This window comes from Armigeres subalbatus, chromosome 3 (genome assembly GCF_024139115.2).
Source record: "Armigeres subalbatus isolate Guangzhou_Male chromosome 3, GZ_Asu_2, whole genome shotgun sequence".
Lineage (NCBI taxonomy): Eukaryota > Metazoa > Arthropoda > Insecta > Diptera > Culicidae > Armigeres > Armigeres subalbatus.
In genome coordinates, this window is record NC_085141.1 from 371,115,204 (window position 1) to 371,132,190 (window position 16,987).

Below are 16,987 nucleotides of genomic sequence, written 5' to 3' on the forward strand. Positions count from 1 at the left end.
TTTGCTTCTCATTCTAATCGGGTATCCCTTCAAAACCCAAACGAAAATTCCTTCGGATTTCCAGTCGGGAATTGTTTCGGATAACAGTCGGGAATTGGACTTCACTCGGGGAGCTCTTCGTATTACAAATTCGGATTTTATCGGATTCTAGTCGAAAATTGCATCAGATTCCAATCGGGAAAATTTGAAATCCTGTCGGGAATCCTTTCATATTCATATCAATATTCAGTCGAGAATTTTTTAAGGTCGGATTACACTTTTTAGTCGAAAATTGCATCTGAGTCTAGTCGGGAAGCTGTTGGAAGTTGTTACAGTTGGGAGTCGCTAAGAATTCCAGTTAAACGTAGGGAATTCCTTCGGATTCCAGCCGAAAATTTGTATCGGATCCCAATTGGAAACTTCTATAAAATCCAGTCGTAAACTACTTCGGATTCCAGTCGGGGTTTTTTTTCGGGTTTCAGTCGAAAATAGCTTCGAATTGCAATGGAGAATTCCTTGGAGATTCAGTCGCAAATCCTTTCGGATTACTATCAAAAATTGTGTCAAATTTTAATCGAAATAGTCCTCGTTTTTTTTTTGTCGAGAATTATTTGGATTTCCACTGGGAAAGTAAATTATCTTTTCTTCTAAATAAACAGGAGACCTGCTAAATTATTCAATACTAATTGTATCGACATGGCAGCGCGAATGGTGGAGAAAATCTCACACCAACAAATTTACTCAGCTAAAATATAGGTATTCGAACCCACCACGGTTTAACTTGATTTGGTTTAATGTAGCACATTTTACGCTGAGTTACTGAAGGTCTACCCCAAATTAATAAACACTAAATTGGAAGCACCGCAGCTTTATAGAAGGTACCGCTATCAGACCAAACATAAGCAAATTCAGTCACCGTCCGTTAGTCGACCGGCATGGAAGTGAGTTTAATTTATTTGGCATTGGTGATAGCCATCGTCGTCTACATTTCTCGCTTGATTACGAGGAACAATGACTACTTCCACGACAAACCGATCCCATCTTTACGAAATCGCGCTCTGCTGGGAACTACCGCTCCGCTGCTCCTAAAGAAAGTAACGTTTGCCGATTTCACCATTCGCATCTACAACAAGTTCCCGGGAGTCAAGTAAGTGCCTTTTTCTAATCCAAGAGCCGTTCTATCGATCATCGATTGTTCGCTTGCAGAGTTTTCGGAATGTTCGACGCCATGACACCGTTCTTCGTGATTCGCGATCCGGAGCTAATCAAACAGCTCGCCATCAAAGATTTTGATTACTTCTGCGATCGGATGCCGTTCCTGGGGGAGCCGGAGGACACGGACGAGCATCCGTACGCGCTTTTGAAGCGAATGCTGGTCACATTGAAGGGTTACCGGTGGAGGAATATGCGTGCGACGTTGAGCCCGGCGTTCACCGGCCGAAAGATGCGACTGATGTTCGCTCTGATGGTGGACTGCAGCGAGCAGATGATGACGCACTTCGAAGGGCTTATGGGTGAGTCCGGTCGGATGCAGATCGAAGCAAAGGATATGCTGAGCCGATTTACGATGAACGTGATTGCGTCGTGTGCGTTCGGGATCGGTGTAAACTGCTTCGAGGAAGAGGAACATGAATTTATGTATCATGGAAGGAGGATGTTGGACTTCGAGAGCCCGGAGGTGATTGCGAAAGGGTTGTTCTTGCGTATTTTCCCGATGACGGCTAAAAAGTGGGGAGTTGATGTGATGAAACGGGAACAGGCGAAGTATTTTACCAAACTTATCAAGGATACGGTTCGTGATCGGCAGAGTCGAGGGATCGTTCGTCACGATATGATTGATTTGCTGTTGGAGGCACGGAAAGGGATACTGAAATACGAGGAAGATCATGACGATGCTAATGAAGGATTCGCTACTGTTCTGGAGTCAGATGTGGGCAAAACGCAAGTGAAAAGATCCATATCAGAAATAGATATGATCGCTCAATGTTTAATATTTTTCCTGGCAGGATTTGACCCCATAGCAACCTTCTGCATATTCATAATCTACGAGTTGATATTGAATCCGGAAATTCAACAAAGATTGTATGAAGAAGTTCGGCAGATTAACAACCAGATGAAAGGAAAGCCATTGACTTACGATGCTCTTCAGGGAATGAAGTACATGGACATGGTCGTTTCGGAAACATTGAGAAAGTGGCCACTGTCTCCATCAGCAGATCGGTTGTGCGTACGGGACTACACTTTGGACGATGGACAGGGTTTAAAGTTTACGATCGATAAAGGAACATGTGTATCGTTTCCGATTCATGGCCTCCATCACGATCCTCAGTACTTTCCGAATCCCGGTCAGTTCGATCCGGAAAGGTTCAGCGATGAAAACAGGGGGAAAATCCGAATGGGAACATATCTTCCCTTCGGAATAGGACCAAGGAATTGCATTGGTTCAAGATTTGCATTGATGGAACTGAAAGCGATGGTTTTCCATATGCTTCTAAAGGTTTCATTCCACCGAACTGACAAAACACAGATTCCGATGCAACTGCGCAAGGGTATGAATAACTTTGGACCGGAAGGCGGGATGCACATCGAACTGAGGCTTAGAGAACGATAAGGTAAGTTGGATATACATTTTTTTAAACTACGGGTATAATAGTACAATAAAGTGATTTTTTTAAATTTATTATCTGAAGAAATTGTTTTCTTATTTCCATGGTTTCGTAAATTACATTCACAACCATAAATATTGACAGAAATTCATTTATCAAAATTCCTCAATCTCCCATTTATGGCACGACTATCATTCTTCCTAAATGGAAAATTATTATAGCCATGCGCGACAATGTCAAGGGGTTGATTCTATTGTATTGAATCAATTGCAAGACGTTGACGACGAAAAGCAATTACCCAATTTAAAATTCGGTCTACCTTTTCTGTTTCGGTTGTTTGGTAGTTGCTATTTCCATAACAAGCAAGGCAACACATGTCCGCGATTCATAGCGATCCATGGTAGTTTTCTCATAGTACGCATTCGTGAAATTGCCTGACGTTTAAGATTTTCTTTAAATATCACCAATAGGTATTTTAGAAATGATTTATTGAACTTTTAGGATTCTATACTATAATGTTATGTATTTCTTTTTTTAGTATCAGATTATTAATTGGATGGAACATCCCTCCCCTCATGCCTTGATATGGATTTGACTCCGATATGGATTTCTTCTGGATGAGCTGTTCGATTTATTATAATAAATTGTAATGTTTTTTAAAACGCTAAGGTTTAGTCTGTTTTTTGATAAATAATTCAATGGAAATTCAATCAAAGCAGATTTTTTTTCTTTCAACATTTTTAGTTAAAATAAATAAATAAATATTGTAAAACTTACCCGATTAAATCGTTTCGCCTGGAATATATGACCGTTTATTCGGTACAGTTTTCGCCATCTCCGGGCACCTCTTCGGTAGATGCTTCCTGTGAATTGATGGAGAAAAAATAAAAATGTAACCGCAGTAGTCAAAATATCCTAGGTCAAAATGAATGATGCGTCAAGCACATTCGTTTTCATAATTTCTAAATCTACAGTTATCTTTTCTAATCGTCAACCAAAAAATGTTGGAGTTTTGTTGAATGCGAGATACGCATTATCACTGTTAGATGAATTTATTTGTGTTTTACTCATAATAAACACGGCTATGGTTTAAGATTCATCACGCAAATCGATGGAGATCGCCGTAATGGATATTGACATTGGAGTCATTATTTTGGCAATATTTGCACTCCCCGGTGTTTTTCAAATAAAATCGTTAGATCACGGTACGTGAAAATTGTCTGACATTACAAAGTGCCCATACACTCCCACACAGACAAACATCACCTTGATTTGTCGAACTAAATCGACCATGGCCTCGAGAACTGGACGCTGGGAGGTCCTCCTAAAAAGGTCGTGTTTTGAAATGGAAGCATAAAAATCCATCGCCAATAGAAGCAATCGCACTAAAACGTAACGATTCTACACGATACATTCTTTTTGCACCGGCATTCACCTTAAATAGCTTCTTAATCGACGAAATCATTACCAACGCAGCGGTGCCCTCTAACATCAGGGCAGTCAAGCTTTCTGTTTGCCAAAGATATTATCCCTACCCTCATATCGTAGTTATCTTGTGCCCGGGTGCCCGTGAGTATGCACGAATGTGAGGGTACGTGTACGTGTGTGTATGTCACTTCAGAAGAGAGCACCGACGATTCCGAGACAAGGCAGTAGCGACCGCCATGACGGCCGATGCTGCTGATGGGTGGTGGGTAACATATCTACAACCTGGGAGCAGACACGTTTCGCCCTTAATAATAGCTGGACCACCACCAACACCGGTCTTGGTTCTTGGATGGGTCGTCGACGGTCGGATGTAGGGCTTCGGATCACCAACAACCGTCTGCACACGTTCGGCGGTCACCACCCATTGGCACGTGAGTGTGTATGTTAATATTTGCGCTCAACAATGTTGAAAATGATGTTACACGCAGTGTAGCATTGTTCCAGCGGGAGGTCCAATTCTACTTCTTCGGTTGGAATGCGGTTCGACGACGCGAACATGACTTTGGCGTTTGGTATTATAGGTTAAAGATGAGTGAGAAGCTACATTGAAGAAATTCATATTCGCGTTAAACAGTCGAATGTAATAATATAAGAAAAGAAACGACTAGCCACGTAGAAGGTGACAGGGCCACTTAACATCCCTTTTGAAATTCTCACATTTTTTCCGATATTTTCGTAAAATTCTCGACATAATATTGGAGATTTAAAATGCAAATTAATTGAGTGGAATCAGTAGTGATTCAGTTTCATTCCAAATTTTCCACCTCTTTTTTAGTTTGAATCTGAAGCAAAATAGAACAAACATGGTTGGTTTCCCCAGCAGTGTTCTATTCATGTTTTCCAAATTTTCAATTAAATTAAATCATTATATCGCTGAAACGAAATGCGCCGTAATTGCAAAGTGAATTGATCCGTAGATAAAATGACGCATTCATACACCAAAACAATTGAAAATTATTTGAATCTTGTGATTCATTCGTTATTCAAATCTGCAGAAAATACAACTGAACGTTACACCAGTTTTAATTGTTTTGACAGTTAACTGGTATAAAAAATGAATCTGCTGCTGGAAAAAATAATGTTTCAGATTCATATTCAAACTGATATAACCGAACGATTTGAATCGCTGCTGATTTTACTCTCAGTGCTTTTAATTGACGTTTCCCGTCGTTATCTCGTTTTATTAGCTCAGTCAATCATTTAACAGTAGTCAGGATCTTCGGCCTCCAGTCATGTGAAAATAGGGAAGAGTCATTTGGCCGAAAGAATCATTAGATCGAAAGGGTCATTTGTCCGAAAGGGTCATTAGGCCGAAAGGGTCAGTTAGCCGAAAGGGTCAGTTGGCCAATAGGGCCAGTTAACCGAAAGGGTCAGTTGACCGAAAGGGTCATTTGGCTGAAAGGGTCATTTGGCCGAAAGGGTCGTTTGGGTGAAAGAGTCGTTTGGCCGAAATGGTCATTTGGCCGAAAGGGACGTTTGGCCGAAAGAGTTATTTGGCCGAAAGGGTCGTGCGGCCGAAAGGGTCATTTAGCCGAAAGGGTAATTTGGCCGAAAGGGTCATAAGGCTGAGAGGGTCATAAGGCCGAAAGGGTCATAAGGCCGAAAGGGTCATTTGGCTGAAATGGTCAATAGGCCGAAAGGGTCATTTGGCCGAAAGGGTCATTAGGCCGAAAAGGTCAGTTGGCCGAAAGGGTCATTTTTTCTCACTCTTCATTTTTCTCTTCTTACTGTTAAAAATAAGAAGCGCAAAATGAGTAGTGAGTAGTGAGACTACTCACTACTCAATTTTCACAGTGGGAACAGAAAAATAAAGAGTGAAAGTCTCACTTCTCATTCCTCATTTCTCACTTCTCGCTGTAAAAAGTGAGAAGCGCAATGTGAGTAGTGAGACGTCTCATTTCTCACTTCGCGCTTCTCTTTTAATACATCGAGAACAAGAGTAGCCGAAGCCGAACGTCAAGGACGAGACACAGAGTACACTGTGAAAAACGCATAATGCGAATCCATATAGGTAACATACATAAAGTACATTGTAAAAAACGCATAATGCGAATCCATATAGGTGAAAATTTGTTGAAAACTAAGTAAAATACATATTCATAACCCCACTCTTATTTAACCTCGAGTTGAGATTGAACAAGAGTAGCCGAAGCCGAACGTCAAGGACGAGACACAGAGTACGCTGGAAAAAACGCATAATGCGAATCCATATAGGTAACATACACAAAGCACATTGTAAAAAACGCATAATGCGAATCCATAAAGGTGACAATTTGTTGAAAACTAATTAAAACACATATTCATAACCCCACTCTTATTTAATCTCACGATGAGGTTGAATAAGAGTAGCCGATTATCTCGGAGAAGTAAAAAGTCAACTACGCCATAGCTCCGGTTAGCGCAGCGAGGGCTAAAATACTGTGAAGGGGGCCCTGGTACTTCACAGACTCCGTTTGCGGTTAGGTTCTTATTAGACCCCCCTAACCATTCATTCGTAGGCACGATAAGCATAAAGCAGCATCACACCGCGAATTAGGGGTTACCCGTATGGTGGTCTTTTACCACTGGAACAGGCAATCCGTAATGTTATTCTTAGCCAGATAACCAGCTGCCGACACCACACGGCTATCTAGGCTGTTCGCGGAGAGAAGTTGACATTGACTTTACGTCAACTCTCAATGTGGCCGAACAGCCGTACAATGTGAGTAGTGAGACGTCTCATTTCTCACTTCGCGCTCCTCTTTTAATACAGCGAGAAGTAAGAAATGAGGAATGAGAAGTGAGACGACTTATATTTCTTAAACCTTTAACAATTCAAACAATTGAAAGGCAATCTTAAATAAATTAAAGAATCGATTGAGCGGATAAACATTTTTGCATCTGTTCATATTTTGGCTTTCATCTTATCCAACACTCTTATTCTCATCACTGCTTGTTTTCTTGATTCTGGTTTTCTGGTTTCAATACCATTTCCATTATACTTTTGACAAGACCCGCAAATGTAAATGTTGCCATTGGCCATACTTTATTAAATTCACGTGCAAATGATTCTACGGAGGCGATGTTACAAAAAACAGTCAGTTGAATCCTTTCAAATTGGGTCCTAAAATGAAGCATCGATATTTGATTTTCTTTAACGGAACGATGAAGCTTATGATCCTGAGCGCAGGTTTTTTTTCAACTCAGAAATCGAAAGTTATCAAATGCTTCCTCGACATTTTGTGTCCTGTTTGAAGAAGTGGTATAAAACGGTTTCAAACGTACTAGCAAAGCACCGCAGAGCACTTGACTCAACCTTTGAAATTAATATATATATGGGCATGACGTTTTGGACTGATAGATGGATGCTCTATCGCATTTCCCGCGAAGACTTTCCCGCATTTCCCGACTCACTGGCCACCCTGTAGTTCGTAAGCATCAGGCCGAATACCAAATTATCAAATTCTGTTGGACCAGTGCTGACTTCGTTTGTTCTTAACTGATTCGAATTATTTACTTGACCAATGCACTAAGTGGTAACTAGACCAAAATCCTGGCCAAAATTATATTTCGGCGTTTTCTGGTAGGTTTTGCATCTATGATGCAAAAAACGTAGTGACAACCGATTAACGAACATTTTTACAGGTGCAAATTCACCTACCAGTGAAAAATTATCTTTCTTTATTTGTTCAAAAATTTAACAAAGTTATTAAAAACTGATACAGAAGCGACAGCTCCACGAATGAGAATATTGCGATTTGTCATGGCTGGCCATTCTGTTTTCATCGCATACGTCGCGTATGACGACGTTGGCTAATACATTTTAAAAAACTTGATCATCTTCTTCACCTTATAGCGAGCAATTTCGGCAACTTATATTGTCAGTTATTAACTATACTGTAACAAACAAGCCAGTCGGCTGGGCATGCATCAAAAAAAGTCACCGAAACAACTTGTAAAGTTCAGCCACCAGGAGGACCAAACGACTATCTCCTTGAGGTGCTCGAAAAGGCTGTCGTAGATTTGGCTCAAATAATGGTTGAGAAGGAGAGGCTTAACAATAAGCCACCTGCAATAGACACGAACTGGGGATACGTCGGCGATGATGCGATCGAGAATGGAAATTCACAAGCTGGAGGCATTACAATCATTTTGGATGGATGTCCCATCAAACCGTTTGTGGGAAGAATGGAGAAAGTACTTGAAGAATTACGAGATAGCAGCGTCACTTCACCAGATAATTGAATCAAATAAGCTAGCTAAAGTGTTGTTCCTGGCGGTAGGAGAAGATCTACAGAGAATCATAAGAGCGGCAAGGTTGCGACCAAATTTGGAAGGTCCCAATTGTTACAACGTTTTCGTCAAAAACGTCGATGATCATTTGCGTTCCATGGCCGATACAACAACGGAGCACGAATCCTTCTTGGCAATGCGTCAAGAAGTCGGTGAGTTAGCCACGCCCGTCTAGTAGATCGTGCCCGATTGTGTGATTAAGGTGATGAGGAGCGCTTCGTACGATCTCAACTGATTAAAGGAATGCGGGACCAAGAAATAGCCAAAGCTGCTCGACTTTTTAACTACGATTCTAACTTCATCTTCTTCAAGCAGTACTGTGTCGAACGTGGTATCTAAACAGTGTATTCAACTCCTCTTTTTCCTCAACAAAACGGACTTGTTGAAAAATAGTACGAAGTTAATTAATAGAGCGATGTCCGCAGCAGTTACTGGCAACTCGAATTACGTCAAGGAACTTCAGCAGGCCGTGCACGCTCATAATGCCGCGGCTCACTCTACCGGAGTTCCTCCCGAAGAGCTTCTATCGGGCCGCAAAATCCGGCGTAGACTTCCTTTATTGACCAGTTCCAAAGTGATTCACGATGATGAAACTATCAATCGCCGAGATTTCAACGCGAAGATGCAAGGAAAAATCAACGAAGATGCGAAACGAGGTACCCGTAAGTGTCGCGTGCAACCTGGAGTTTCAGTGGTTGTAGCTCGACAGTTGCGAATGAAGACTCCAGATTTCTACCAACACAGTATACGGTTGTCGAACGGTAGACATCAACATTGGTAGATGATCAAGGTAAACAAATGAAAAGGCATGTCACACAAACAAAGAAAATTCGGCATAATGAAGTATAGTTAGAATCCCGAGATAACCAGCAAACTTTCAGAACTTCTTTTCAGGAAGAACAACAGACCAGAAAACCGCAGAGACCAACAAGATTGATCAAAACTCCAAACCATCTGAAAGATTTTGTCTATGAAATAGATCAGATGTAATCTTATGGAAATCGAGTAATAATAGACAGCTTATAGAAACATATGTATGGAAACCAAAAATAATTTTTTGAATTGATTGTCCAGGGAAGAAAATGCCAATATATATCGATATATATTTTTCTAGCTTAATCAGAAATTATGCTTTAGTTACAAATGTTTTTCAAAAATAGCTAAATTTCGGCGATGGGCTAGTACAATAGATGTATTTTAAATTTTTTTGTTTATGAGAAGTGGGGAGATGTGGGGGTACAGAAATATAGGTGTCCTATCCCTCCATTGCCAACAGTGTTTGACAGTACAAACATCGAAGTCGACATAACGAACCGATTGGAATGTCATCCACGTGAAGTGCACCGACGAGTACCTTCTTACAATCGGCCTCTTTTTTCATTTCGGCAGCGTAACAGGCAGCAACACGTAGCAAGCGGACAGCAAATAGCGGAGCACACAATTATTTTAATAGCAAGCGTTTTCCCTGGAATAGAGACATGTTGCTCCTTCTTTAAAAGGGTGCACCCGCGGAACGATATGGACGGGGTAATGGCATTATGAGTAACCAAATTATGGGTTAGTGCAAACATGACATTTGCCCTAAAATAAAATTGCCAAAAATAACTTTTCCCATACGATTTGGCATCATAGCGTTGCAGGAGCTATGTTGGAAGAGATCAATGGTCAATCAATAATTGGCAGCAGTGTCCTGAGCATTTTACTATGACAATTTTCCCGAACTTTCATGATTTAGAGATTATTTGGATCTATGGATGTTTTATTGTCTGGATACTGACAAAGGGAGCGGGCCATTTGGCATAAAGTCATTTGGCATAACGCCATTTGGCATAACGCCATTTGGCATAACGGACATTTGGCATAATTGTAACCAACGTCAAAAGTGAGGGTCTTTTAGCATAACGGACATTTGGCATAATTTTTCTTTGCGTTTGCTAAATGATGACTGCGGGAAACACCCCGGAATAGTAAATATAACACCCGTCGATAACAATATTAAAAAGACATTATCCTCTCGTGGAAAGAATGCATTTGCAATACAATGCAAAAGTAGGCGCATGCCCGGATTAGAGCAGTGGTGGATGTAATCCCCTCTTTAAAAGTAGGCGTGTGGCCGGATTATGGCAATGAAGGATATGATACCTTCTTTAAAAGTAGGCGTGTGGCCGTATTAGGGGCCCTCCTTAGCCGTGCGGTAAGATGCGCGGCTACAAAGCAAGACCATGCTGAGGGTGGCTGGGTTCGATTCCCGGTGCCGGTCTAGACAATTTTCGAATTGGAAATTGTCTCGACTTCCCTGGGCATAAAAGTATCATCATGTTAGCCTCATGATATACGAATGCAGAAATGGTAACTTGGCTTAGAAACCTCGCAGTTAATAACTGTGGAAGTGCTTAATGAACACTAAGCTGCGAGGCGGCAATGTCCCAGTGGGGGATGTAATGCCAATGAAGAAGAAGAAGAAGTGTGGCCGTATTAGGGCAATGAAGGATGTGATCCCTTCTTCAAAAGTAGGTGCTTGCCCGGATTATGGCAATGGAGGATAAAGTAGGCGCTTGCCCGGATTAAGGCCATGGTGGATCCGATCCCTTCTTTAAAGGTAGGCGCTTGCATGGATTATGGCAATGGATAATGTGAGCCTTTCTTTAAAAGTAGGCGCTCGTCCGGATTATGATAATGGTGAATGTGATTCCTTCTTTAAAGTAGGTGCTTGCCCGGATTATGGCAATGGAGGATATGATCTCTTATTTAAAAGTAGGCGCTTGCCCGGATTAAGGTCATGGTGGATGCGATCCCTTCTTTGAAGGTAGGCGCTTGCATGGATTATGGAAATGGATGATGTGATCCCTTCTTTAAAAGTAGGCGCTTGTCCGGATTGCGGTAATGGTGGATGTGATTCCTTCTTTAAAAGAAGGCGCTTACCCGGATTGAGGCAATGGTGGAAGAGATCCCTTCTTTAAAAGTAGGCGCATGCCTGGATTAAGGCCATGGTGGATGCGATCCTTTCTTTAAAAGTAGGCGCTTGCATGGATTATGGCAATGGAGAATGTGATCCCTTCTTTAAAAGTAGGCGCTTGCCCGGATTATGACAATGGTGGATGTAATTTTTTCTTTAAAAGAAGGCGCTTGCCCGGATGGAGGCAATGGAGGATGTGATCCCTTCTTTAAAAGTAGGCGCTTGCCTGGATTGAGGCACTGGTGTACGTGATTCCTTCTTTAAAAATAGGCGCTTGCACGGATTATGGCAATGGAGGATTTGATTTGTTCTTTAAAAGTAGGCGCTTGTCCGGGTTGAAGCAATGGTGGATGTAATCCCTCCCGAGCAGCACATATCAGTCAAAAATGGTTGCAGCAACTTGATTGTGACCAAATCTGGTCACATATGGGTTTAAGTAACCTACGTGGAACATGTGTGCTGCTAGGGCTTCTTCAAAAGTAGGTATGTGGCCTGAATTGTGGCAATGCAATAGTGAATGTGATTCCTTCTTTAAAAGTAGGCCATGCTCCTTCTTTATGAGTAGGCGCTTGTCGGGAATAAATCAATGGTAGATGTGATCTCTTCCCCGAAAAGCACAATTCAGATTGATTTGGTTGCAATAACTCTTATGTGACTTGATTGGTTTTAGTAACTCGTCTAAGACAAGTGTGTTGCTTAAGTTTTTGAAGTTAGGCGCTTGCCCGGATTAAGGCAATGGTGGATTAGATTCGGTCTTAAGGCGCATGCCCGGATTGAAGCAATGGTGGATGTAATCCCTACTTTATAGGAAAGCATGTGGTCGGAATAAGTCAATGATGGATGTGATCCCTCTATCGGAAGTAATTCTGCCGTTTTGTTATGCCGTTCTTCCGGAAAATGTCTACCATCAGTCTAAATTTATCAGAAAACAGCCTCGACCTACTTTATTTACGCTAAACATTACATGAAATATCCTGATAGATTAAAAAACCTAGAATCTGATTATTGTATCGAACTTATTTTTAAAATATGGATGTTATTATCGACCGTCGACTATACGACCATCATAGTGATGGTTAAGGAAGGAGACTAATAGAATTTAAGTTTTTGCCATGACGCACTAACAGGGGCGAGGGGTGACTACAGGAAAAATGCGAAATCGAATTTTTATTTTGATGTCAAATGTCTTAGAAATGCATGAAACGTCGAGATCTGGTGTTACCTCGAATTTTTTTTTTAAATATTGACTTTTTGGGACTTCAAATTTTTTTAAAACTAAGAAAAAAATTTGAAATCAAAAACAAAAAGGTTTGATGCTAAATGCCCCAAAAATGCATGAAACGTCGAGATTACACTAGATCTCGACGTTTCATGCATTTTTGAGGCATTCAGCATCAAACATTTTTGTTTTTGATTTCAAATTTTTTTCTAAGTTTTAAACAATTTGGAAGTACCAAAAAATTTAATTTAATCTGCCGAACACAACAACTTGAGAACAGTAGTCATCCCTGCGCGGTCGTCCCACCATTCAACAACGCTTTTATCGTAGACGACACTTTCATCGTGTACAGCAGTTAAGATATCATATGTAGCTCACCGCAAATCTTAGATGTTCACAAAAATGAGCTAGCTGATATTAAATGAATCATTAATTCTATAATACTTCTATATTATGAAGTTTTTATAAAGCTCACCACCATTATTAATTATTCGTAAATATAGTAAAACTATTGACAATAACAACAACATTGTTCTCATTTTCCTTGTAAATGATGACAGTGTTTTATTTTTAAACAAAAACACGCCATCAGATGCAAGTTTTTTTTTCAAATTTCAACATCTCATCATATTTGTTGCAATTGATGTACGCAATATTGTCTGAATTATTTTGTGTTGCTCTGCAATTCTCAACCACACTCCTTGCTTCAAATCTAAGAATATTTGTTAAAATGAAACTAATTTGAAATTAAACACAAGTTTCAGGCATATTAAACAACTGTTTTAACAGGTTGCTATTTTTAAGGCAGCAAATCTCTAAAATAAAAAACATAATCTAAAGCACCCCATAAAAATTAAAATTCGTAACTTAGCAACATTTCCGCTCAATTCCAGCAATCCCAAATCTCCACACCACCATTGCTGACCACTCGGAGACCATTACGGAATCGGAATTTATGTGGTCTCATTTCACTTTACGAGCCGAGCGAAAACTGCATACGGCGAACATCTAGCCGGAAAAGCCTGTTCGCCACATAGTTACACATTTTAATTATGCTCGCCACCCGCATCCCGGGTCCTGCCTCACCTACCAGCAGAAAACTACACACAAAGTTCATGGGAGCTTCACCTACACATGTTGTGGCACTTTTTGGCACTGTGTAGGTACAACCAACCGTCGTCGTCGCCATCGCCATTCGTAGGTCGTCGTTACATCAAATTATACACTTTTTCAAGCGAACAACCGGCATCCTCCCGGGAGGAGGAACAGCATCAGCCAGAACTCTGATGATAGATGGAGTTGTGCAGGGAGAGAGAGAAAAAGGTGGCGAACACAAACAAAGTGATGTTTCTGCACGAAATGGTTTGCATTACGTGGGAACGATTCATGGTCCTTCGGGGGAGTGGTGAACGTGTTTTTAGTTCGGTACCAGTTTCCACACTAGGGATGGGGTCAGAAGTTCTAGCCAGACGATCAAGTGCTTCCATGCAGCTCTATTGTTGGAGGGATGCAAAGTACAATGCATATTGTTCGAGCTTAAAGTTGCACTTGTAACGCCCATTTGGATATTTAGTAGACGCTCCCAGAAGCGTCGATCAAATCTTCATAATAAAACTATCAAGGTTTCTACAAAAGCGTTCAAGCCTTCCCACAAAACCAGACTTTAAATATATGTTTCAGCGTTACAAAATAAGATGCTTACTAATAAAGTTCCCCTGTGTGCAAACCTTCCAGACTATTAGCAGATTTTACTAGGAACTTCCAGTTTCAAGGTTTCTAGGCGAAACTTGCTTGCCAAGCCCTCGTGACATCTTTTTCAGGATTTCACCAGATGACAATTAATTGAGAAGTATGCGAGTTCAGGAAGGTTAATAATGTCCATTCAGGCTTAAGGGTAATTTTTAGTAATTCTAAAAAACAATACAAATTTACAGAAAATCCTTGGCAAAATTGTCAAAAACTGTCGGTGCAAATATTCTGTGACACTCCTAGCAGATTTTCGAATAAACTTCATGAACCGCTTTAGTGTTTTGGCAAAGTTCTTTCATCGCCCATGTCAACCACATACTTGTGTCACTCGAATCTGCGATGTTGGAACAGCTGATGCACCCGCACAATCCGAGCCCATGTGAATATTTGCCCATCCACCCAAGCACATGCATACTTCAGAATGATGAAATGTGCAATCCATCCATCCGTTTGAAGTTGACTGTGAGAAAGTAACAGGCAGAGAAAAAATGCAACTTTGTTCTGTGTGACACATTTCGACTAATGACCACCGACCGTCAACGTCAACAGCATTATCATAGTCGTACTCGCAATGTTCATCAACGTTCAAATCTACTTCAGTGGAAAATTCGGTTTGATGCGGGTATTAAGAGGTGCTCCAATAATTAATGTCGCAAAATAGAAAAGAGAATCAAAGTTGTTTCTTTAGAATCTGAAATACTCTTCGCATTTCGCTCGTCGATGTTTACCAAAATTTACACAAAAGTAAAATGTCAACCCTCCGACAACTGAAAGATTCACCACATTCACTGTAAGAAACTCGTTAGACGCATGAAGACGAATCGCGTAAAACCCACCCCGCACCGGCACAAAAGGAAGCTTCTCGTGTACACAAACGTGGCATCCGGATTAAAAGTTATGACAAAGGATAAACAACATATTTTTAATTAAAATCAACACCGTCGCTGTCGTCGACGTTCCTTCCCATATTCTTCCCCCGACTCCCAGGCTAAACACCGTCGTTAATTGTTCCATTACAGCAGCCGCTCCCGGCCCCCGGAATACCGAGCGAGAAAAATATGACTTCCAATGGAAATTTTTCACACACCGCGACCTAATTTGCATTAAACATCGCGCAAATATTCGTTCGCGAAAAGCTTAAAAGAAGCTTACTTTCGTAGGAGCGCAAACGAACGAGCATCAAATATGAGAGCAGTTAGAGGCAAAGTTCCGAGAGTAATCCCTGATGAACTGAGTTGGAGCTTAGTTTGAATAATGGAGCAAGGGGACCACGTAACCGACGGTGACGCACGGAACAGGAATCGGGATGGGTTTGGGAGCTTTAGTGGTTACCACCGCTTCAGTTTCATAAACATGATCGTCAGCGCATTACTTTCGTACTTTGAAACTACTATGATCATCTTACTGAGCTGCTATAGAAAATTAATTTGAGCATTTTAGTGTAATGTCTTCACGTGTCATAAGACGAGTAAATACTATATCCCATTCAATTCCACCAATTGATTGTAACTTAACAGATACGCATTTCGTTTCGACCTCAACAGTATAGTCGAGTCAAGTACGGGACACTGTTGAGGTAGAAGTACAAGTTACAATCAAGTGGTGGAATTAAATGAGATAGTACTAACTCGTTTTATGACAACATACTTAGTTAGTTTCCCAAGAAAATGTTCAGGCTTATTTCGAGATTCCAAGAAAATCTTTTAAATTTCGCATGAAAAATATCCCAGAAAATGTAAATGAATTTTCCCAGAAAAAAAAATCTAAATTTCCCCAGGAAATTTTTGCGGAACACATCTTACGAAAAAATATTCATCTCAAAATTATTTTTATTTTAATTGTGTTATATTGTGGAAATTTCATGACAATCGGTTGATAGACTAATTTTTTGGCGAATATTTCAAAGTAATGCAATTTAACTGTGGATACCCTTTTTGATCCGATCTATCTGCCTGTCGTTTATGGTTAATGTCGGTTAATATCATAATGGTAGATGTCGGTTAATATCTTAACATAACATACAGTATCGTCGTTTCTTACTACGTGTTATCGTAAGTTCACGTTTTATGTGTGCATAGCGATAGATTATTTGTAATTCCTCGTGTATGTGATGCGTAAACTTTATCTGTCTATTGCAAAAGCAAAGTTCAGTGAATCCGTTGTTGCAAACTGCAGATTTCAAGTGATATTATTTGTTTAATTAATCGCATCTGCTCTATCTGTTTTGCTTTCGCTCGGGCGAGGCGTTATAGGCATAAATAAGTACGTTAGGCATAATGGACGTTAGGCATAACAGACGATAGGGATAATGTACGTTAGGCATAATGGACGTTAGGCATAAAATGAACCAAAGAACAGCCCAAAATATAAAGAAGGCAGAATTATGCCAAACGTCCTTTATGCCTAACGTCCATTATGCCTATCGTACTTATGCCTAACGTTCTTATGCCTAACGTCGCGGACCCCCCGCGTAGATGGGAGGTGAAGGGAGCGAACCCTTTTTCGGCAATCATCCGTGCGCTCAGTGTGTAGTGCCTATCGGTGATAATGACGATTGTGTTTTGGAAGATTCAAACTGTCTATCCACGTCCAATGCATACCGGGAGCAACGAATGAAGTTTTAATATTGCTGCAAAAGGTGAAGAATGCCATGTTTGTATGTGATGCATGCTTGAGCCTTGCCGAGTTCGATGATAGGCATAGCTAAAAACTATTGGA

General features: G+C 40.7%; 2 protein-coding genes across 6 annotated transcripts in view; one reads left to right on the plus strand and one right to left on the minus strand.

Moving 5' to 3' along the window:
* The window catches only part of LOC134226456 (atypical protein kinase C), a 576,984-nt gene that overhangs the window by 199,855 nt on the left and 360,142 nt on the right, over positions 1-16,987 (minus strand). For all 4 annotated transcript variants that reach the window (XM_062707234.1, XM_062707233.1, XM_062707236.1 and 1 more), the window contains exon 5: positions 3,363-3,448. In XM_062707234.1, the coding sequence (XP_062563218.1) occupies positions 3,363-3,448 (86 nt within the window). The remainder of the gene's footprint in view (positions 1-3,362; positions 3,449-16,987) is intronic.
* LOC134226457 (probable cytochrome P450 9f2) lies at positions 915-3,234 on the plus strand. 2 transcript variants are annotated; one of them, XM_062707238.1, is made up of 3 exons: positions 915-1,126; positions 1,186-2,591; positions 3,124-3,234. In XM_062707238.1, exons 1-2 carry the CDS (start codon positions 915-917, stop codon positions 2,588-2,590), a joined length of 1,617 nt encoding a protein of 538 aa, XP_062563222.1. In that variant the 3' UTR covers position 2,591; positions 3,124-3,234. The 2 variants fall into 2 exon arrangements, with proteins under 2 accessions (XP_062563222.1, XP_062563221.1); XM_062707237.1 differs by lacking the exon at positions 3,124-3,234 and having other exon boundaries at positions 1,186-2,608.